Genomic DNA, 21,899 nt, shown 5'->3' with positions numbered 1-21,899 from the left:
AAAAGTTAAAAATTACTAAGGTTTTCTTTAGGGGGGGAGGGAAAAAAAGTACGCAGACACCTGTGCTTGGATTCCCAAACAGCCATGGTGAAACACTCCTGCTGATGGACTTTGCTCTTTGTGAATATCACTCAGATCTTCACAGGCTTAGGAAATCTGTGAATAGTGGACAATTTAGCCGTCTAAAATCCCTCCTTGGGAGAAAAACAGAAGGTTATTGACGACTGTGCTACTAGCACTTAACTTGCTGTGTAGCTTGGACGGTAAAGCTGCACAGAAATTAAGGAAAGGCAGAGTAAGCAGGAGGTGACATTTCCTCAGGGACAGGCAGCCTCGGCAACCCTGCTGAGGGGGATTTCCTTGCGGAGGGAAGCGGGCGGCGGGATAGAGCAGACACTGGGGCAGATGGAGCGATGGAGCAGCCCCTTGCAGTGGGATTTCCTTGCGGAGGGAAGCGGGCAGTGGGATAGAGCAGACACTGGGGCAGATGGAGCGATGGAGCAGCCCCTTGCAGTGGGATTTCCTTGCGGAGGGAAGCGGGCAGTGGGATAGAGCAGACACTGGGGCAGATGGAGCAGCCCCTTGCAGTGCTCCACTGCCAACCCCAAACCTCTCCTGTGCGACACTGCACGGAGGAGGAGCTGGCGGATCAGCACGAGAAAGGAGAGCTGGAACAGCAAACAGCGGTTTGAGTGCTCATGAATAGACAAATTACGGAATTTGTAGCCAATGAATGCTGATGCCTTTGCTAAAATGTGTAAGTAGTGTGAAGTTTTGCTGATCGCTGAGCCAGCCTTTCGCAGCTCCCTACCACCCAGCTCCCTACTTTCCGCAAACTGGAATAAAACACAGAAATCGCTCTCCTCGGTGTGCGAATTGGCGGCCGCGGTCGGGACAACACTGTGGCATTTAATACCAACGAACGAGTCGGCCACGAGCCTGCGGTAGCAGTGACACAGGGTAACCGTGAGCGCTCCGGCAGCGACGGGCACGAACCGCCCTCACGGCCGCCCTCACGGGGCCCGCCCTGCGCCGGAGGCGGGGCGGCAGAGGGCGGGGCGGGTCTCGCGAGACTTGGGCGGTGCCGGGGAGCCGAGTTTGAACGGCGGGAGCCTGGGACGGCCGGTGCGGGGAGAGGGCGGCGGGTGAGCGGGTGGGAGAGAGCGGCGGCGAGCGGGGTTTGCTCTCTGTGGAGCCGCCGCCACTGCTGTGGCGCTGCCGGTGCCGGCTCCTGTTCCCTGTAGTGGGTGGGGCCTCTTGTCGCCCTATGGCCCCTGGTGGAGCGGGGAGAGCCCGTCCCCGCCGCCCTCGGGGCCTGTTGGGGCTGTAGCGGGTGTGGGGGCTTAGGCCCGGTCACCGGCCCGGTCTGCAGCGGGTCGGGCCCGGAAGGAGGGGACAGCGGTGTCATGGCAGATCCTGCTCGGGTTCTGTGGTGGCTGAACGATGAAGCTATAGTGTGATATTTGTATGTTCTCTGTAGTACTGACCAACCCTGTTTGTGGAAAGTGATCAGCTCCGAAAATTTTTCAGTCTGAGAGTGCAACGTGGTAGGCGAAGATATGGACTCGTGTAAGTAACTGGCTGGAATTGTCGGGGGGAATACCTGGGCTAAGGGAGAGAAACTACCCTGGTAATTGTGTTCCTGATCAGAAAACTGCACAGGTGCTTCTGACAGGATCAGAACACAGACAGCTGTTACATGTGGCCCTGGGGAATGGAAGTTTAACCAGAACTGTGTTAGAGTGGGAGAAGAAAGTTTGCCTGCCAGGAGAGTGCCTTTTATCTCCTACCCCATTACTTTTATTAAGGATTACTTGAGTAGTTGAATAGTAAATGTCTGCAGCTCTCAGTATAGAATCTGTCAAAAAATGTTTGAAGGTATTTAGCTAAAAGTGAGTAACTCTTGTGATTCAATAGAATCAATAAAGACTGATTTCTGTTATTTCCCCCTCCTGCCTACTCACCTTGCTGCCTATTCAATTGATCTTAAAACATTGTTTTCAGAGCAATTTATTTAGCCCCATGTATAATATTAAATTGCTTGCAATTATTTCAGCGTACAGCTTCATAAACAAAACTACCTGGACTTGTTTGATTCATCCAGAGTTGACAATGAAAAATTGAAGTTGGCTGTGCTCCAAAAGGCATAATTGCTGTTTTCCCTAATAGTCGGGAGGAATGTGGGAATAAGAAAATTTTTGAAAATTATTTCTCCTTTCCTCCATACTTCAACTATAAAATTAAGAAAAACCCCATGAGATCTTTTTTCATATTGTCTAGTAAATCATTTATTAAGAGCTCAAAGTTCTTATATGTGAAACTGGAAGAGAAATGCAAAAGAGATGGAAGAAGTAGGGGAGAGTTGGACAAAATCCCAAAAAAAACCCCTTAAAAATTACCAGAAGAAGATGACCCTGGCTGTAGCCTGTTTACCTGCTCCGGAGGCCAGTTGCAGAGTATCCATCCTTTGGCAGCATTGCCTGATCTGACTGTTTCTAAGCTGTCTGACAGTAGCCTTACTGAGATTTGAATAAGATTTGCATTTATGTGGGGGTTTAGCTTGTGATCTGCATGTTCATGACACAGCCAGCAGGGTTAAGCCTGTTCTGAAAAGGGACTGCTCTGAAGGACTGTGCTGTGATGGCAGCTTAGACTCATCCAGACTAGACGACTGTTGCTTTTTTTTCTTTTAAAGGTGGAGTGCAAGAATAAGGTCAAGAAATACTTCAATGGGCTTCTGAAGGTGAGTTAAACATGGTATTCATTTAATTTAATAAACTAGGAGCTCGCAAATGGCTATGTTGCCTCTATATTGTTGTCTGATCAGAAAATAAAGCTGTCTTTAAAATTCTGTTTATGTAGGTGAGCAATGATTCATTCATCCTCTTTACTAATGGAAGTGCGTGCCAGAAGTTGTTGCCTATGTGCTTATATTGCTACACCTTACAGTAAACACTTAATTATTAAATTGTACATGGTGTCTCTGTCCTTGCACTAGTATAATATTGATGATTCTTAGTTACTGGTGTGCAGAATTTCTGTGTTTCACTGGCTTATTTTAGTATAGATGCAAAGCTAGTATTTCAGGCATTGCAGTGGTTAGAGGTGAAAACTGAAGTTTCAAGGCCTGGCTGGATAAAGTCTCTTTGGATGTGTTGAACCTGGATAGCAACAAGTGAGGAGAAAATGCAAAAACCAGAATGTGATAATTTCTGTCTTGTGCCTTGGAAAGGAATTGGCACAGTATTGGCACGATGTACTTTTGCATGTTAATTAAATCCTTTTCTATTAGCAGAAGCTGGGTAACTCCACTAGTAGTCATTAATGTTGGATAAGAGATAGTAAAAAAAATGTGAAAGGTGGGTATTACAACATTCATAAGAATGATGTATGTGCCAGTAAGAAATGGCAACAAATGAATTGCTTCTGTGAGAACAAAAAGCAAGAGTTAGGTCTTCAATACAGAATTACTTTAATTCTGAAATTATATAAAAGTTATGAACCCTGACTTTAAAAAATCAACAGTATTTTTTTGGTGTGTTTGTGGCTTACTGTTGTTTCCTACCTTCTGAGAAAACTCTTGGCATATGTTGTTCAGAAGCCTGAGTTGCTTAGCATTTTGTATCTTAATAGGATTTTTTTGCAGTGGTCTGATACAGTAGATTTGGGAACGAGCAGTCATGCAAGCTTATGGTGTTAATTTGAGCTGATTTTTTTAAATTTTTTTTTAATATTTGGTTTGTTGGATTTACTTTGACTAACCTTTTTTGCAAAATTCACCTGTTACAAAAGGATGAATATTTTGAAATGTGACAAGGGGATGATTATTTACAAATAGGTGGCCTGCAGCAACTGAATTTTGAAAGACTCCATTAACCACTTTAATAAATCCAAAGCTCTGTGTTAAACTCCATATATTTTTACAGAGCTTCTATTTTTGACTCTTCACTTCAACTACTGTTTATCTGTTTCTCTATCCCACATAATGTTATTAGGAGTACACTGTCCTGCTAATGCAGCTGCCTACGCCAGTCTTAAGTGTTATTTGTGTACACAAGAAATGCTGTACTTGGTGGGGCTTGGTTTATAATAGAAAGAAGATAGTGTCAGCCATGTGCATAGCAGTGTTTTCCTAAGGTTATTTAATTGTTGTCTCTTGTACTTGGCAGGAGAGCTCTGTCCTAGATTAACTCTGGTTGTGGAGTACAAAGAAACCAGGCTGGGCACACAGGAGTGCTTTTGCTGCATGTTAGACATAACTAAGAATAAGGCAGTAACTAAGTTTATGAAGAAACAGCTGTTATTTTACTGTTCACAGGTCTGTTTGTGAGCTTTTTTTGTGTCTTGTATTAATGCAAAAATAGATCACTCTATCCTGGTTAAGATAGGAAATCCAGTAACTTCTTTCACATAACTACTGTAATTTACTGCAATATATTTTTTCAATAATTTTGTGTTTGCAGTGTTGAATAAAAAAGGAAGAAAAATGGAGACAGAGACCATTTTAAGTCTTAAACAGCAACTGAAGGAAGCAGAGAATGAGCGAAGAAAGGCAGCGCAATATGGTTTGCATTTACTGGAGTCCCAAAGTGAGGTTCAAAATCAGCTGGATCAAATACGCCGTGAATTGACTGAGAAAACTGAGGTGATGATGCCTTTTCTTCTCAAAGTTCAAAACTAGAACTTTGTTTTATTTCAGTTATTTTCTGAAAGGCACAGGTGTTTTAAATGCCTTCTAGCACCTAGATTAATTTTAATAAACCTCTAAGTAGTTGTAGAGAGGGCTTTTTTCTTGGCTTGAGCACAAGTGTGTCTAACTGGGACAGGGTTTCATAGCTAATTATGCATCAGGTGTTCAGTATCGTGTAGGACTAATTGCTTTTAATGTAAAATGCTAAACAGAGGCAAAACACATGCTCTGAAGCAAATTTACTTTAGCATTTAGTATTCAATTTGTTTGTGTATGCTCTCCCAGTCAGCTTTATATCACTTAAAAGCTGTGAGAAGAATGCTAGAAGCAAGTCTGTAAAATTGATTTCTTCTCTAGTGAAGTTTTCAAATTTTCCTAATACCCAGGGGTTCTGAACTTATTAGCATATTTCTTCACAGCTCAGACAAAGGAGTAGTCTAGTGCTGAATTACAGAGGTATTATTTAGTCAACCAGTTTTCTTCTTAGAGAAGATTTGAGAAAATTTCAGTTGGGAAAATCTCTTCCACTTTTCATAGAGGCTTTCATTTTCATGTTTGTATTCAGGCAGCCCATGTTTCAGATAAATTATTTATCTTCATTTAGTCTGTTTCTGGTTGTGCATCCATCCCTTCTCCTGGGATAGTGCTAAAACATTGGTTCTGTAGCAGCTGGAGGGTTGCAGCACCCTGCTATTCTTAATGGACAGAATTTTTTATTCTGATCAGTTCACTATTAGTAAGCTTTGTGTGAGAGGCAGCTGAAGGCACAAGTGATAAGGAAGCCAGGGCAGGATCATCCTTTCCTGCTGAGCAGCAGAGAGGGCAGTTACTTGAGCTGTCAAGCTGCTCCCTCAGACTGTGATCCTGTGTGAGAGGCTGGAGCCAACTTCTGAGCCTGTCTGGTAACTTGGATTCCAGGGGTGGAGGGGAGGAATTGTGTGCCTTCATACAGTAGAATAACATCTCGTGGGAGCTGTGCTTACCCAACAGATTCTTTAGAGCTTTTGAATCTCTCTGGCTCTCCTCTTTGCAGTCTGAGAGCCAAAGCAGTTACTGTGAACAAAAGTGTGAGTTCTACCAGCAGGCACAAAAGCCTTTCAGAAAGCTCTGTGTGCTCTTCTGTACGAGTGTGCAGGCAAGCTGTTGCCAGGATTTTGTTGTTCTTGGCTCTGGCCAAGCAGGGCACTCCCAAACATGTCCTGTGCGCAGTCTTCATCTTGGTGTTAAAGCTCCTGCCCTGGGTATTTGAGAGCTAAGCCTGTCCTTGATAGGCTGTGTCTAGGCCACAGAGGTCACTTTGATACCTGACAGCTTTTATTTTTTTGTTTAATTCTGGTTTGTGTCTCAAGACTTACGTTATTTTGAAAAGGAAAAAAAATCTGCGCATTTAGATTAATTTGGTTTCCCTATTACTTTTTCCTTTCAAGACTTTTTCTTTTCCTTAATTGCTGCTGGCTGAATGGAAGAGTAAAATGAACCTGCCCTTGGTAATTAGGAAGCATGCAATCAAGCATAGATGGAAGCTGTTTAAAAAAATGATTCTTCAGTCTGGAAGGGTTGGTGGGATTTATTATAACAGCCAATTTAGCGGTCTTAAAAAAACTATTGAACTCAGCTGTTCTGCTTGATGGACTGTAGTAATTTTTAATGTAATTGGGTTCTGTAGTGGTAGAAAGGGCATATAAACTCTGGCTAAATTTGTGACACTTGTCACAAAGATGCCCACACCCTTCATGTTGAGTGTAAAGAAATACAGAGTTTCCATGAAGAAAAGACTATTGCATAATCAAATTATAATCATAACATTTATAAATCATAACATTTTAGAGCAGTTGTTCTTTTTTTTAAAAAAACTCATGGGTATTACAACTCTCTAATTGGCACTCCCAACAAAAGACTAAATGAGCTAGAAGCATCTTGGTTCTGTGCTTTTTCATACATGCTTAGGGAACAATGTACAATTACATCTAGATTTATTAGTGTGTTATTTCTTCCAGAAATTTGAGCAAGAGAAGTACACTCTTCAGAGAGAAATTGAACTCAAGAATCGAATGTTGGAAAGCTTGAATTTTGAGTGTGATTCCCTTAAGCAACAGCAAAATGTGCAACTGGATAAACAGAAAGAACAGCTTGACAGAGCCTATGGACAAGAAATCAGTGACCTTAAAAACAAGGTTTGGTGACTAATATATAGCTGAAAGGTTATTAATACCCTTTTAGATACTATATGTAGAACTCATAATTGCACTCCTAAGTACCAAAATAAATAATAAGTAGTTACAATGTGTAGTAGCTTGTTTGGCTGGTTTTTAAAAAACATCTGTGTAGTTACGTATGAATTATGTTAAATTTCAATGCTTGTTTTTAAAAGTTACTTTTGTGTTTCCAAGACATTTTCTGTAATTGGATCAGTCAGAAGTATTGTGCTTTTCAAGAATTTACCATGAAATGATACTACTTAGTTGTCAACTGTTTTTAAGTTGGAGAACCTGAAAGCAGAACTTGATGAAACCCGACTCTCAGAGAAACAACTGAGACACAAAGTGGACCATCAGAAAGAAATAATTGCTGCCAAATCAGAAGAACTGCACATGATGTCTGAGCGTGTACATGAGACCATGTCTTCAGAAATGCTCAACCTTCAGATAGAGCTCACTGAACTCCAGAGTGAGAAGGTGTGTGAGTAGCACTGAATCATTTGCAGTGTAGCCTAGTTGAAAATGAAATTCTGCTGTTTTGCTCATTTCATTTTTAGGTGTGTTGTCTGTAGTGCCATGTTAGGATTGACTTTTGTTCGGACAATGTGCACAGCAAAATACAGCAGCCTTAATAGCTAAACTTTAATACCATTTCCTCTTCAAGATAACACATTGTATTAAAACTAACTACTTCTAGTAAATGTGTTTGGTTTACTTGGGCCTGCTTGTCTTCCAATTGTTTTAAATAACTTTTGATTTCATACTTGTTTTTTGTTTGTTTAGGCCAATGATGAAGAAAAGCTGAATGAGCTGCAGTGCAGTAAAGAACAGTTAGAGCTTGTGAACAGTAACTTACGTAACCAGCTGGAGCGGCTGCAGGGGGAAAAAGAAGAGAGGGAAAAAGAAGTTACTTTTTACTGTAATGCGTTAGAGGTATTCTCCTAATTTTATTTGACAGTGGTAGATAATCCCCAAACTGCACAAGTTGTGTTGCCAGGTTTTTGGTGAAGTAGGAGTTTTGAGGAGTTGTGAGAGGGAGGGAAAAGAGAAGGACAATGGTTGGTCATGTTTGGTGTTGCCTGGTAGTAAAAGCTCTCTATTGGCACTGTTTTGTGTGAGTGGTGAAAGGAGAGCCTTTGCATGGCACTGTTCTGCCTCTTAGGGACCTTCTCAAAGATCACTGGAGGAATTCTCATTTTTATTTCCAGTTTCTACTGAATACCTTGGAGAATCTTGTACTGGGGAGTAGAGCATTTGTGACTAGCGCAAGGAGAGCGATCTGAATACCGTAAATCTGGTTGACAAACATCAAAGCTTACTCCTAAAGTCTTTTACTTGTGCTCTTGTCCTGAAGAACAAGTGGAATATTAAGTGTTTTAGTGAAATTAAATGAATTTGTCTCTTAGTTACTAGAACTGTCTGTACAGTTAAATAGTTCTGAACAATATAATCGCTGCTAAAGTGTAGGAAATTAGAAAGAGTTAAAGCTATCTGATTATCATGTATGCAGTACATCAGATGCTTAAATGACCAATATCCTCTTTGCTTTAATCTAGAAAGCTCAGGAGGCTAATCAGGAGCTTCGGGTTCAGCTGGATCACGCAGTGCAACAATCTTTGGACCCTACAAGCAAAGGCAATTCTCTCTTTGCTGAGGTACAACTATGCCACGGATGCCTGAGAATGTCCACAGGCCAGAAGAAGTATTTTCAGTTTTCTTTCTTATGTTGTATTGAAAATATGAGAGTATCTGTACCTGATCTGGCCAGCATGTATCTCTAGTCCTCAAATATGACTTCAGTGTTGATCTGACATGTGGAAAACCATTTCATGCTCTCTCTGAAGGAGTTAGTAAACTTAACGGAATTACTTTAAGTTTTCTGACTATCAAGTCAAAAGTTGTGACCGAGGGTTCATGATGGTTCTGTCTATAGCTCTTGACTCTAAGTAGTTTTGTTCAGCTGATAAATCCTTCTTTAACATAGAAGACACTATGTGAAATATTAACAGATGCTGATAAAAACTGTCTTAAAAAATTCCTGAAGATATCTGGATGTTTGAGCTTTTGGGAGGGTTTTGGAATTAGCTTTTCAGTAAGAATTCAGCTGCTGTTAAATGCATAGGGAGCATTATGTTTCATGACAGCATCCAGGGGATGGGTGAAGTTGGGAAACAATTCATATTTTTTTAAACTGTTTGTTCTGTTGCCAGTGGGCAAAACTATTGTACAGCAACACTGAAGCATGAAATGTTACTTTATTTTGATATCAAAAGAAAAATCTGTTGCATTTCACTGATTGGGCTTCAGTAGCACTGTCTACTCAGTTCAATCACGGGGGAATGACAGTAGCCTGCATTTCCAAGTACTGTTGCTGGAAAAGCACTATTTGCAGACTGAACACCAATTGCCAAGCAGCATGTCCTTACCAAACTCATCCTCCAAGTGACAGCAAGTGTTGTAATTTCACAGTAGTAATTGTTCACAATGTTCTGTAGGTGGAGGACCGTAGGGCAGAAATGGAACGACAGCTGATCAGTGTGAAAGTAAAATATCAGTCCCTACAAAAACAGCATGCATTCAGTAGAGAACAATTGCAAAGAATGAAGGTATGGTGATTCCTGTAATACTCCAGGGTGTCCTTGGGTCTGATAAGGCACTGTGCTAATGCTCAGGCCAGGGGATTTGTTATCTTTAAAATATGATGCAGTAGTCTGTGGGGAGGGAAATGGGAGAAAAAACAAGTGAGATGATGATGTGCTGTTTGACTCCTATGGTACAAGTGTCCACATTACAGTGAAGGCACCATGTTTGCTTACTTTGGCTGTAGTTGTTTAATGGATAAAAGTAAAACACAACTCTTGTCAGTCAAACTAGCATTCAGTTTGTCTTGATAATTGTTTTTCCTTGTCTAATTCTTGTACTTCATGAATCAAGTATTTGTGCATTAACTGTGGTTGTCAGGGATGAGCATAAAGAAAAGGACAGGCTTTTGCCCTCATCACACTCTAGGTTTTTGGGTTTTTTCCACTTTTGTGTTGCTTTCTTTGTCCATATTTTTTTTTTCTTGCTTTGCACTGTTTTTGCTCTAAGTCATAACTTTCATCATAACTCTTTAACTTAAACTCCTCTGCTATAGGATGGGAGCCTGTTGGTTAATATTGTTGAGGACTAGTTAGCAGAAGCTGATTTATAAGATAATGTAAAGGGGATGCTGCAGAGCTGGCAACTGTTTTCATGTTGGTCTCATGATTTTTCCAACACTAAAGCGGATCCTTTAATTTTGATCAACTACTTGGTCATGCAGTTTGAGGAGAGTGCTTAAACATCAAGGGTGATGATCATGAGTTGCACTGAAGGTTTGTGTTACCTAGATTTTGTGGAGTAGGTTGAAAATAGTTCAAACAACAGTCTTAAAGGAGAAGAAAAAAACCCTACTGATACAGCAAAGATTTGAGTGAGGGAAGTCATTGGGTAGGATCAGTTCCTTTGCAAATTTTCCCCTTGTAATATGGGGTAAGTCAGTCATACTGATTGAATGGTATAAGAAACACACCCAATACTAAAAGTGCCAAAAAATGGAGGCAAATTGGTATCCCTGTACTAGTAGTTAATGCTTTTATTTGGAATTTTTGTACTTGTTTATATTCATAAAACTTTTTCAAATGTCAGTAATGGAGATAGGTAGTTTGTTAGGACAGCTGTTTTGCTTAAGCTGCTGTTAGAATCCCTGTTAGCATCCTCTCCGTGTTGTGCTGCACTGGGATGCTGCCACTTAAAGCTCAGCCTGTGCTCAGCTGATCTCTCAGTTCGAAGCTGCTTCCCACAGGAGAGGTAACTGCTGTTGCAGCTTTAGTTGAAGAATCTCTCTGTGTAGTATTTGCTGGTAAATCCTGAGGATCTGGCTCCTGAACAGAATGTACATACCACTCCTGGGAGAGCTTTATCACCTCTAGTGTAGTTTTCCCAATCCAGAACATCCTTCTCAGTTTAAGTTCCTGTTCTCTGTTATGTAGATCAGCTGCAATTTGCAATTCTGACAGCAGGAGGGCTTTTAAGGGAAAAGGTTGGGTGTCTGTGCTTGGCAACTGTAAGGATAGATTTAGTCAGCCAGTGAGGTGGAGTTTACGATTTTGCCTCCCTTATATCCTGTAGAAGCTATGAGGAGATAATTGAATCTTTCATTAGCTCTAACTTGTGCACAGAATCATCAATCCCCTTTACCTGACCTAGGAGATTCTACACGTAGATGCTCTTCTCGCTTTCTCTCTGTCTGTAATTTAATTTTGTCACATGATCATTTTCCTGTGATTTCTCCCAGTGTCCCATTGTTACCTTATCCATACTGACCAGACTGATAAAAATACCTCAGATTTGTGAAGTCTTTCATTTATTGTATTTCCTGTTGTTTAAATGTCTAATGTATCACCTGCAACTGAATGTATTAACACCCTTGTACTTCAATATTATGTTAACACCAACACAAATATTGCTCTAAATGTAAGATTTTTACAGCTTCTCCTTTGTAATGACAGAGGGTGTTCTTTTGCTTGAAAGGATATATTCCATTGGAGAAGCAGAAAAAGCTGAAATTCTTGGGTTAATATTGTAGAAAGCAAACATGGTGGTGTTATACCTGAAAATCAGAACTGAAAAAAAAATGGGGGGTTAAACTTGTGGGTTCTCCTAAGTGACTTGTCAAGATGCATTTTAGCTCAGACAAATAAGCCTGGACTGTGACTGGATTCTGGCTGACTTGGTGTTGATGGTGTGAATGTGGAATGCTGTGTGTGACCTTGGCTGTGTGTTTCTGTGTTCCTTAGCCAATACAGAGATATGGGTGTGACACCTCAGGACCGAACTGTTCAATGAGGTCTCAGCTGTCCTCATGCCTTGTGCTGTCTATGGTGATAATTGCTAAGATTATGTGGTGAGGACTGAGTTCAAGCATCCAGTGCACTTCTGTATTCAGGTTTAGAATTAAAAGGCTTGAGTACCTAAACAGTTTTGTGTAGAAGGCTGGGATTTTTAGTCACTAATCCCAGTATTTGTTGTAAGTAGTTTTTTTCCTTTTTTCCAGCTGCAAATGGCTACACTGCTACAGCTGAAAGGCTCCCAGGCAGAATTTGATCAGCTGGAACGCTTACAGTCGATGTTAGAGCAAAAGAATGGTGAAATAGAAGATCTTCTTACTAAAGTGAGGCAGCTAGAAAAATTTAAGGTATGTGGTTTTTAATTAAGTAGAAATTTGTAGTTGGAAGCTAACACATGAGAACAAGAATTATGAAAACCAGTATCTGAAGTCCACACTCTGGTTTGAGAAGGGATCCAAAAGCTGACTCATATCTTTATTTGAGCTAAGTTGTATTTTACAGCTGGAGAACATTAGACTCCTCAGGCGCAGAGAAGCAGAAAATTATACACCACCTAACACCTGTGTTGAACAAGCAATTTTTGTGGGTTCTTGTGTGAAGCACCTTCATATCTTCTATAGTTACTTACAGCATTTAAGTTCAGTTACTTGGTCAAAGCTCGCAGAGCTGGGACATCCAATTTTTCTCTTGGAAGGTGTAGCCATTTGGCACTTTAACTGTGTGTACTTAGACTTTAGCCTTTTTTAGTGTCTCAGCTCTATTGAATTTCCTCAATACTTATTTTCTTGATGTGTCTTTGCAGCTGAAGCATGCTCTTCTCTAGCAAAACTGAATTGTTTAATCATCCTTGTAAAGCAGTTTTTTCAGTCCTCTTATGCAACTTGAAAACATCTTGTCAATATTTTGAAAAGTGAGAAATACATGAGGATTCCTATATACACCAGTGTAATGCTACTGATGTTTGTGTGTTTCCAGAGTGAAAAACTGTAGCTTGATTCTTGTGTGTTTCTGGAGTCGTTTGACCCTTTCTTATCACAGCTTTGGAGTGTAAACTGAAGTGTTTTAGCTTGTGCAGTAGGATTATGCTTTCCAGGGTAGCTTCCTGTATTCTGTATTTAACCCAAGTGGTATGAACCACACTTAACCCATTTTAGCAATAATTGAGGAAGCCTGATTGTTTTACCAGTTTTGTCATGTTTAAGCTTGGTCTGTACTTATTTCTGTTTCTAGGCTGTAAATAAGTAGTGTTGGGAAATTGAATGGTTGATTCCAATAACCATCAAAAGTATCTGTAGTCAGTGACTACTGAGGGAGGTCTCTGAGACAGGATTAAATCTGAGCACTGCTTGTTCAGAAAAAAATCACCAAACAAAAACCCCAGTGTCACATGTTGCTGCATTTATAACATCTTTACTACAAACCAACTTCCTCATCTGAAATATGGAATTGATTTTGAGATTTTGGCTGTTGGTTAGCATGGCTTGTATTCCTCTGCGGTCCAGCTGCTGAAGCCTAGAATTAAATGCTGAAAAAATTCCCTATGGGTTAACTAAATACTCTGTGTTTTCAAGTAAAAAGCAAGAAAGCTGTTCTGCAGTGCTGCTTGCAAACCTTCTGGAGCTAACTTACTTTTTTCATTTTTTCAGTGAATGAGAGAGAGCTGTCAGTACTATTTGACATTTGTAGCAAATGAGAAAGTTGTCGGCACAGCTGAGCTTTATCTTTTGTGTTTAAATCCCTCTGTGATGAGGCTTCTCCATCAAAATGCATGAAAAATGTCTCCTAAGAACTAAGCTAATGTGCTTCTGAAAGGTCACTGCTTGACAACCTGACTCTTTCTTTATCAGAGTTTATATGAGAATATGGAAGAGTCCAGACCTGCAAATGGCGCAAAAGGAAGCGATTCTGAAAATGGTTACTATGCAGATTTACTGCAAATTAAACTTGACAACTCAAAGTAAGTACTTAGAGCCTGAGGCCTAGAAGTTGGTTGTAGCAGGTTTATTTTCTAGGTACTTGTTTTTATCCTCCCTTTTTTGTTACTGTTTGTATGCACTGACTGCATGTGCAGAAGTGTTTTGTTCTTGATGGGTTTTCTAATGCTGTGGAACCAACCTGACTTCATTATAGGACTGAGAGGGGTTTTTTTGTAGTTTCATTTAAGTTTTAAAGATAGCAGCAGAAATATTGTTTATGATTATTGCTTTCTGCCAGAAATCTTGTTAATACTCCTAGATACAGGGCAGTTGAGACCTTGAATCAATTAAAAGTTAATCTCTAAGGAAACTGTGTGAAGATTCTTAATCTTTAGCCTGTATATGTTCATTTCTGTTTTAAAAAGAGTGAGACAATAACACTTGAAATGTTTTATAGTACAAAAAAGCTTGATTTTTCCTACTAATTTATAAATACAAAGTTGAGGTGAAGTTGAGTGCTTATTTGTCTTTACACCTATTGGTTTACTAAAAGAAAAAAACCCAAAATAATCCAAGTCTGACTGATTTTATAATTTTCCTCCCACCCCAGCAAGGAAACTGAAACACTGAAAAATGAACTATCCCTGCAGAGAATGAAAGCTCTGTATGAGAGTCAAAGGGTCCTGGAATTTGAAAGGAAGCTCTTCACAAATGAGAGGCATTTGCAAGCTTGTCAGAGTGAGAACATGAACTTGCGGGTTATGCTGGATGAGCTAAAAATGAAATATGAACCTGAAGGTAAATACTTCTTTTCTACCTGGGAAAATAAAAAGTTCTGATTTTCTCAGCCTTTAGAAATGGACTGACATTAAACAGGAAGACATTGGTTTAATTCCAGAGCTTAATGCTTAAATAGCTGCCTTTCTGCAATAACCTACTCCAAAACCTGCTGAGCTGAAGTAGAAAAGCTCTACCTTGCTCCAGACCTCACTTGAATATGTGAACACTGGCTTGAAAAGACTAAAGAAGGCAGTTTTACCACTAAAAATGAGAGGCTGTAGAGACCATAGATAGATACCCATACTCAAGTGGGTGGGAACAAATCTCAGGTGTTTCCCATAAAAGCAGTGGCGTCTTTGTGGTCCTGAGAAGCCTCAGCTCTCTGGGTGTAGGCAGCTGATAGGAGCTTTGTAATGAGGTGCAAAGCATTTAGAGGAAATCTGTTTAGTAGCTCAAGTTAATATGGGTTAAGTTTTGACGACAGAGGCCCACTCAACAAACAGCTGATAGCTAGTATGTGCAAAGCAAGGGAGCTGTAGGCTGTGGAGGAAGATTTCTATTTAAACTGAGAGAGAGAGCAGGTTTAGATGAGTTATTAGGATGAAACTTCCCTGGGAGGGTGGGGAGGCCCTGGCACAGGTTGCCCAGAGAAGCTGTGGCTGCTCCATCCCTGGAAGTGTCCAAGGCCAGGCAGGGCAGGGCTTGGAGCAACCTGGGCTAGTGGAAGGTGTCCCTGCCCATGGCAGGGGGCTTGGAACAAGATGTGCTTTAAGGTCCCTTCCAGCCCAAACCATTCTGGGATTCTGTGAATGGGGAACGGATAGGTAAGTTGATTTCCACCCCCCCCCCCCCCCACGCCCAAAGGATTTAACTTCAAAATGTTATTTGTGGAAGCTTACCTCAGCAGCCTGCAGTTTAGGGCATTTAATTTAAAAGCTTGGTGAAAAGACAGAGTGGATGAGGAGAAGGATGTTGTCTCTTTTTCAAGGTAACTTCTGTTGGGATTATTAGGTTATGTGAAGATATGTTCTTTAAGGGATATAAATTGTCTGTTAAGAATTAGTCCAAGCTCTTTAGTCATGTGAAATGTTCTTACTTTTATTATGAACAAGTTGGGGGACAAGTCATCTCCAGCTTCTCTTTTGTACAAAAAGTATATTCCTTTATTCCTTTTTTTTCCTTAGAATTACTTAAAGGTCCTAAAATTAAAAAGAAGAGGGAAAAAATTCCAGTGAATGCTACCTGTGAGTACTTTGACAGCAGAAATACTCCAGTGAAAGAAACTGCTCTCACTCAATTGCCAAATAGGGAAGGGAAAAAGGTGACTACTGAGAACTTGGAGCAAAGTGATGCTTCTCCAAAAAAACAGCCTTTCCAAGCATCCCCACTACATACAGCCCTCCAGGCAATACGAAACATTGTTGAACCTGAAAGAGAAAGAAAAAGAGTTAAAATTCAGGATGAGAATCACATTGCCTTTACTTCGAATAGCGGAAGTGGAAACAATTCCTTGGCTCCAGCTGCCCCCAGGTCAGTGTCAGCTTCTGTCTCTGCTCAAGGCAATCAGCACAGACCTGCATCTCTTTTCTTTCGCTGCATGAACTGTGCTCTCCACTTCTTTATCTATTTCCTCAGTGTTGCATGCAGTGTCATTCCTCAGCTCCGGCTGCCCACGCTGAACCTCTCACTACCTTTTAGAAGGACTAAAATGCTGACTAATAAAAAAAGACTCTTGAAGCAGTCTGTGAAATAACTTTCCCATTGCTTGAAGACATTTAAGGTGTGCAGGTAGCATGACAGCTCACTTGGTTTGCTCCAGCATCAGAAACTTTGTGTTCTTGGTCCCTTGAAAACTGCCACACACCTGTGTTACAGCTCAAGGTAATAAAGGCAACTGGAATCGTGCTCCAGTTTTATACCTAATTTCAGACCCCAGCAACTTCCAGATTTAGCTAAAAGCCTAAAAATTATTTAAGTAATTCTTAACCTGAATTGTGTTAACTTTCATTGTACAAGATAATGGAGAATTAATTAGCTATCTGTGTTGTCAGACAAATGAAATGCATGATCTGGATGCATGATAGGTGGAAACACAGCTGCTAAATTAAGATGAAGTTTTTCCCCTGAACTGAGAATTGAAGTTGATTTTTGCTAGATGGTAAAGTAACTGAGAACAGTCGTTATCTCCAGCTTTTTTTATCCTGATAAAAAGAACACTGACTTTAATTTTCTACTTTTTCAACTAATGCTTTTTGTATTCTGTTCATAATCTTTGTAAACATGTATTCAAGTGTTTGGGGGTAGAAAAAAGTCTAGGCTAGTCTAGGTGTTTTGAGCTTGCAACTTGCTAATATCTGCTAGAAGAAATAGCCAAAGTTAATGGCATTCAGGAGTAATTGGATTGATGCTGTGACTCTTAGATCAGTTACTCAAGGTTGCATGGACATATTAACAGACTTAAAGGATCCAAACACTGCAGTCTTCTTAAACTGTGGAGAGAATATGGCAGAAACAGCAGTTTTAGCAGCTGTGTTAAAATGTGGTGCAGGGACTGTTAGTGAGGAGGGGAGATCAGGAAGGTCAGATGTGGGTGAAAGTGGAGAGGAGAGATTGGAATAATTTAGTGATGGTATTGTGTTTTGATAATGTCCTCTACACGTAAAGGAACAGGCAGAATGGAACCTGTTATGAAAAGTTTAACTTACTTCCTCATAATGCTTTTGGAAAAGGAGATACAATGTCTGCTAACAGGAAGCTGTTGGAAATAGTTTATGTGAACTGAAGAGGGAAACCTACTGCAGAAGGGGTGAGGAGTGGAAATTATTTATGGAGCTGATGCTGGAAAGCAGAGAGAGTAGAAAAAGTGGAAGAGGAAGATGAAACCACAGTTCAGAGGGAGGTTTCTAATCTTGTACCCATTGCTGTTGTTTCAAATAAGGAACAAAACATAAAAAATACTTGGAAAATAAAAACCACCAACACAATTAAGTTGCCACAAAACTCCATATAAGCTGCTAAGCTTTTTTTCAGTGATGGTAAGAGCCTGTAAAAGGCAAATCCAGGCAGAAAGCTGTTTGTTTCTGATTGTGTTAATGAACTACTAAAACCCCAAGTCGTGATGTTAACATTGAGGATTTACTTACCCCTGATCTGCTATGATGTGTTATGAAATAGGAAGTCATGTTAAAGTCTGAATATTTGAGAAGTTAGATTTCTAAACACTGAAAGAATCTCTGGACTGTTCTGTGATGGATGTGGCTGAACTCTAGGCACAAAAAATATTGGCAAATTGGTCGGGAGTGTGGATCTGAAAATGGAGAGTTGGTGGGAGGAAAAAATAATGGCGGATAATTGTCAGTGTTTCACCTTGTGTTAACTAAAATGTGATGCTCCAGCTGAAAAGGCTGTTGTGGTCCCTCGGGGTTGGTTTTGTCCCTGGAATAGTTTTTGTTCCATAATTAATGGAGCTCTGATACTGGCCCATGAACTGTGGGAGAAAAGAGCCACCATAGCTGTGAAAGGGCTGCAAACTTCATTTCTAGAAAGTGGTGTTTGGAATCTGTCATCTCAGTTCAGGAGGTGATGAGGAAGTGGTCAGAAGTGATCTGTGTGCACTTGTGGAGGTGACAAACTCCCTTGTGTGAAGAGACTTTCCTGCTGAGGTGATTTAACCAGGTACAGCTGGATAATCTCAGCCAACACCTGTGTGTGAGGGCATTTCTGTGTCCTTCCAGAGCTCTGCAGCCAACATTGGAGTAGCTCAATGAGGTGCTGGTACTGATTAGATTATGATATGAGAGTGTTGAGACTACAGATTTAAATATTCCAGTGGTGATTATTAATTGTCAGTGGCTACTGAAATTCTGGCAATGCAAAGGTTGTGTGCACTGATATCTTTCGTTTGGCCAACTAACTGGTCAATAAAAAGATACATTTCTCTATCAAAATGCTTTTCTTCCCTTCTGAAACTGAAATAGTAAATTCTAGCCCTTGCTGCACAATTTATTTTCCATTTAGATTTGTGGTTGTTTGCTTGAGTTTTTGATTAAAGAGCTTGAGTGCCTAAGAGCTTATTTGCTACCTTAAATTATTTAGTTGGATTACATTTACCAAATCTACTTCACTTGGGCTTTGTCCAATTGCCTCCAGCTATTTGGCTCAGCAGAAGATAACTAATAATAGTCTTCGGGATTTTAGGCGTGACTCTCAGCCTAAAGTAAAGCTCCACCTGATGAGACAAGTTCATCTTCTTTAAACAGGTAGAAGAAGCCCCAGTTATATCTCAGTTTTGGAGTCTATACTGTCAAAGCTTGGTAGAATCATGTCATAGTTTCACAAGCATTTGCTTAAAGTGGAAGTGTTTAACCATTGTCTTTCTGATCCATTTCTTGTGCGTGTGTGTGTGATGAACAGGACAGTGCTCTAAGGGATGCACTCTGAGGGCTGTAGGGGTGAACCTCAGCCTTCTGCCAGCTGCACATCAGCTGCTCCTCCCTCTCTTCCATGGGACAAATGAGAGCATTGGATTGAAAAAGCTTGTGGGTAGAGATAAAGATGACAGAGTTCAGTTGGTCATGGGCAAACCAGACTTGAGTTTAACTCCTTGCCAGTTAGACAGTGGGGCAGTGAGAAAGAAAGAAGGAAAAGTGCTCCAGCCCTTCTTCCCAGGCTCAGCTTCCTTCCCTCAGTCCTGGCTTCTGTAGCCTCACCAAGAGGCACAGGGTGAATTTGATTGCCAGAGTTCTTACATTATATGCTAACAGAACTATTTAATACTGTAAATGGGCAATATTTTGTATAAATCCAATTGTGCTGCTTTGGGACATAATTTAAGTGAATGTGGGTTTTATTTGGTCTTCTGGTTTGAGTTCTTTCTGCTTGTTTATAGGGAGTCTTTGTTGGCAGTTTTGGCCACTAGAGTAGTGTTTCTGGTGGCCTTGGACAGAGGTTGTTTAAGGCAGAAAAGTAGGAGGGGATGAATGAAGGGGATCTGCCGTAGGAGCCAGGTTTGTGGACAGAAGCTCTCCATCCCTAACTGCAGCTGCTGGGGGAGTGCAAGCCACATGATGGCTACTGAGAACACCCTTTTTTCTTCCCTGAACAATTCCTTCATGCTGTAACCGCATGGCAAAGGTGACCATGGACAGAAGGTGCGCATCCATCAGAGTTACAGGTGTGGATTTCATGCAAAGCACACGGTGGAGTAAACCCTGCTCTAGAGGAGGTGCACAGCAGAGCCTGTTTTTCTTTAGCCTGTTGAGACAGTGCTTATAGGGAATAACATGCACATGGCCTGCAATGTACAATAGTTTGATAGCAGTTTGAAGCTGTAGCTAAATTGCCCCAAACTTTTTTGTTACAGCTCCTTTCGTAGTCCTCATGTTCAGCTGCACCTCTCTTTTTTTGTATTGCCAAAAAAGTCTCTTAACAACTGAGTAGCAGCTATTTGTGTTTGGAAAAGCATCACTGAAAGTAGCTGTCCATGGTGTGGGTTGCTCACTGAGGGCTCCTGAGACCACTAAAAATCCACAAGGTCACCAGAGAATTGCTTTAATGCGTGTGCTGATAAACAAGTGTAGAGTTTGTGTTGCTATATAAAGTGATGTTTAACTTGGAACTTAATTTTCCATAATTTCTTTCTTTGTGAAAATAATCATGTGTAGCAGTCAGTGGGCCATGGGTGATTTGGCTGGGTAAAATATCACTATTCATCAATTGTTCTAATGGCATGTTTGAATGTTCATTAAGCTAAAAACAAGATTTAAGCATATGAGCACAATCTGATGTTTTGATTTCAGAATTATCTTTTTAACAGCAATGAGACAGTTTTATCCAGATTTACATTCATAGCAGAATTAAAACCTGCCAGTGGAAAAATGATGTAATTCAGAGCCTGAAACTGAATCTTCCCCCAAGTTAAGGTATTCAAGCACTGAGCTAAAGGCAGCAGTAGTGTAGAGCTAGGTTGAAACGAGCATTTTGTGTTAAAGGTAGTCTTTTTTGGTGGTCTAGAAGTAAGAAGCTTGATTTCATCCTCTTTGTATGATGTGGCTCAGACTTTTCACTTGGAGTTGTGCTTTTGGGGGACTGGATCTCCTTTCTGTGCATGACACAGTCACTGGTGTTTTTGGAGGCTGATCTCAGCCACTTAACATATTCAGTAACCTTTCTTACCCAAGCACTTCAGCCGGTGAGGTGTGTGGGGGAGCCTTTAAGAAAATGTCATTAGGACTGATACAAAAATGCTTTGGTTTTGTCTCATTTTCTTCTTAAACCCTGCTTGCTCTGTCTTTGTATATGGATGGTCTTGTATGCCAGTTGGCTCATTGATTTTGCCTAAAATTCTTATTTTAGTCCTGGTTTATATTAACTAAATATGTATTTAGAATGGTTGCTTTGCCTATAGGTTAACAGCTGAATCCGGATTTGAAACTACAGAAGAAAAGAAAGAAAACAAAATCTCAACAGAGAAGAAAACACAGAAGAAAAAACATTCAACATTGTATGTATCTTCCAAGGCAAGTCCTGAAACACAATGTGCTCAGCAATAAAACACTTCTGCAAGGAATCTGGACAGTTTGGAGTCCTGCTTCAGCAGGAGCTGCTGAGTGAACTTGTGGCCACATCAGTGTGCAGGTTGCTAACTTAAATATTGATCTGCCTGGTGTTTTGAAGGGTATGATTGCCATGCAGAGCTGCACTTTTGATCACTTCCCAGAGGGTACCTGTTGTGTTCCCTGGCACTTGACCTGAGGTGTGGCCTGTTCTTGACTCTTGGCAAAGTCTCTAAACACGTTAATTGCTCTTTGTTTGAAGCACGGGGCTGTTGTGGAGAGGAAGTTCTGGCTAACAGAGGTTTTATTATATGGCAAGACAGACTAGACAGGGTTGGTGGAGAACTCAACTAAGTGATGTGCTCCTAAATTTCTTCCAGTTCCCAGATTCAGCATTCTTAGTATTTTTCCTCCTAATGTGTAACTTTTCAACTTTCAGGCTGACACAATTGCAAAAGTGCATGTGAATCACTTTGTGTGTTTTGTTAGTCAGTGTTTGAAACTCTACAGATTCCTGTATTTGTACTATTAATTAAAATAAAGGTTTATTTCTTTCTTTATAAAATGGAGCATGTATTGTATTTGAGAAGAAACATGTATCCATTTTTTAAATGAAGGTGATGTCTTTTGTAGAACTTTTTGTTAAAAAAAAAGTACCTCTCAATAAATGATAAGAAAGTGTAATGCAGGTGCTGTGTGTCATCTTTTTAGGAGATAATTCTGTAACTTTCTGAAGTTCATGCAGAATAATTCTGGGGACAGCTTTTAAGCTAGTTCCATTAATTTTTGGAACATTTCTATGGAAGTTAGATCACTTCATTTGAGTTGTGCTACTACAGTTTAAGCTCCCTCTGGTGAATGGATTACCCAGCTTCTAAGTAAAAGACTCA

At 40.4% G+C, this 21,899-nt stretch overlaps 1 protein-coding gene across 3 annotated transcripts; it reads left to right on the top strand.

Moving 5' to 3' along the window:
• Nucleotides 1-1,057: 1,057 nt before the first annotated feature.
• SPDL1 (spindle apparatus coiled-coil protein 1) lies at nucleotides 1,058-21,693 on the top strand. 3 transcript variants are annotated; one of them, XM_039559734.1, is made up of 14 exons: nucleotides 1,058-1,125; nucleotides 1,481-1,569; nucleotides 2,696-2,743; nucleotides 4,464-4,645; nucleotides 6,688-6,864; nucleotides 7,171-7,365; nucleotides 7,672-7,821; nucleotides 8,445-8,543; nucleotides 9,384-9,494; nucleotides 11,966-12,106; nucleotides 13,607-13,716; nucleotides 14,286-14,473; nucleotides 15,640-15,985; nucleotides 20,862-21,693. In XM_039559734.1, the coding sequence occupies exons 4-14, from the start codon at nucleotides 4,487-4,489 to the stop codon at nucleotides 21,004-21,006; spliced, it is 1,821 nt and encodes a 606-aa protein (XP_039415668.1). In that variant the 5' UTR covers nucleotides 1,058-1,125; nucleotides 1,481-1,569; nucleotides 2,696-2,743; nucleotides 4,464-4,486; the 3' UTR covers nucleotides 21,007-21,693. The 3 variants fall into 3 exon arrangements, with proteins under 3 accessions (XP_039415668.1, XP_039415669.1, XP_010404522.1); XM_039559735.1 differs by having other exon boundaries at nucleotides 1,065-1,145; XM_010406220.4 differs by lacking the exon at nucleotides 1,058-1,125 and having other exon boundaries at nucleotides 1,157-1,569.
• The last annotated feature ends 206 nt before the right edge of the window (nucleotides 21,694-21,899 follow it).

This window comes from Corvus cornix, chromosome 13 (genome assembly GCF_000738735.6).
Source record: "Corvus cornix cornix isolate S_Up_H32 chromosome 13, ASM73873v5, whole genome shotgun sequence".
NCBI lineage: Eukaryota > Metazoa > Chordata > Aves > Passeriformes > Corvidae > Corvus > Corvus cornix.
The sequence above is the reverse complement of the archived record's forward strand: the minus strand, read 5'-3'. Positions and strand labels throughout refer to the sequence as shown.

Coding starts and splice junctions, on each gene's coding strand:
- SPDL1 (XM_039559734.1), top strand. CDS start 4,487: ATGGAGACAGAGACCATTTTAAGTCTTAAACAGCAACTGAAGGAAGCA. Junction 7,822..8,444: donor TTTACTGTAATGCGTTAGAG/GTATTCTCCTAA, acceptor GCTTTAATCTAG/AAAGCTCAGGAGGCTAATCA. Junction 8,544..9,383: donor GCAATTCTCTCTTTGCTGAG/GTACAACTATGC, acceptor AATGTTCTGTAG/GTGGAGGACCGTAGGGCAGA.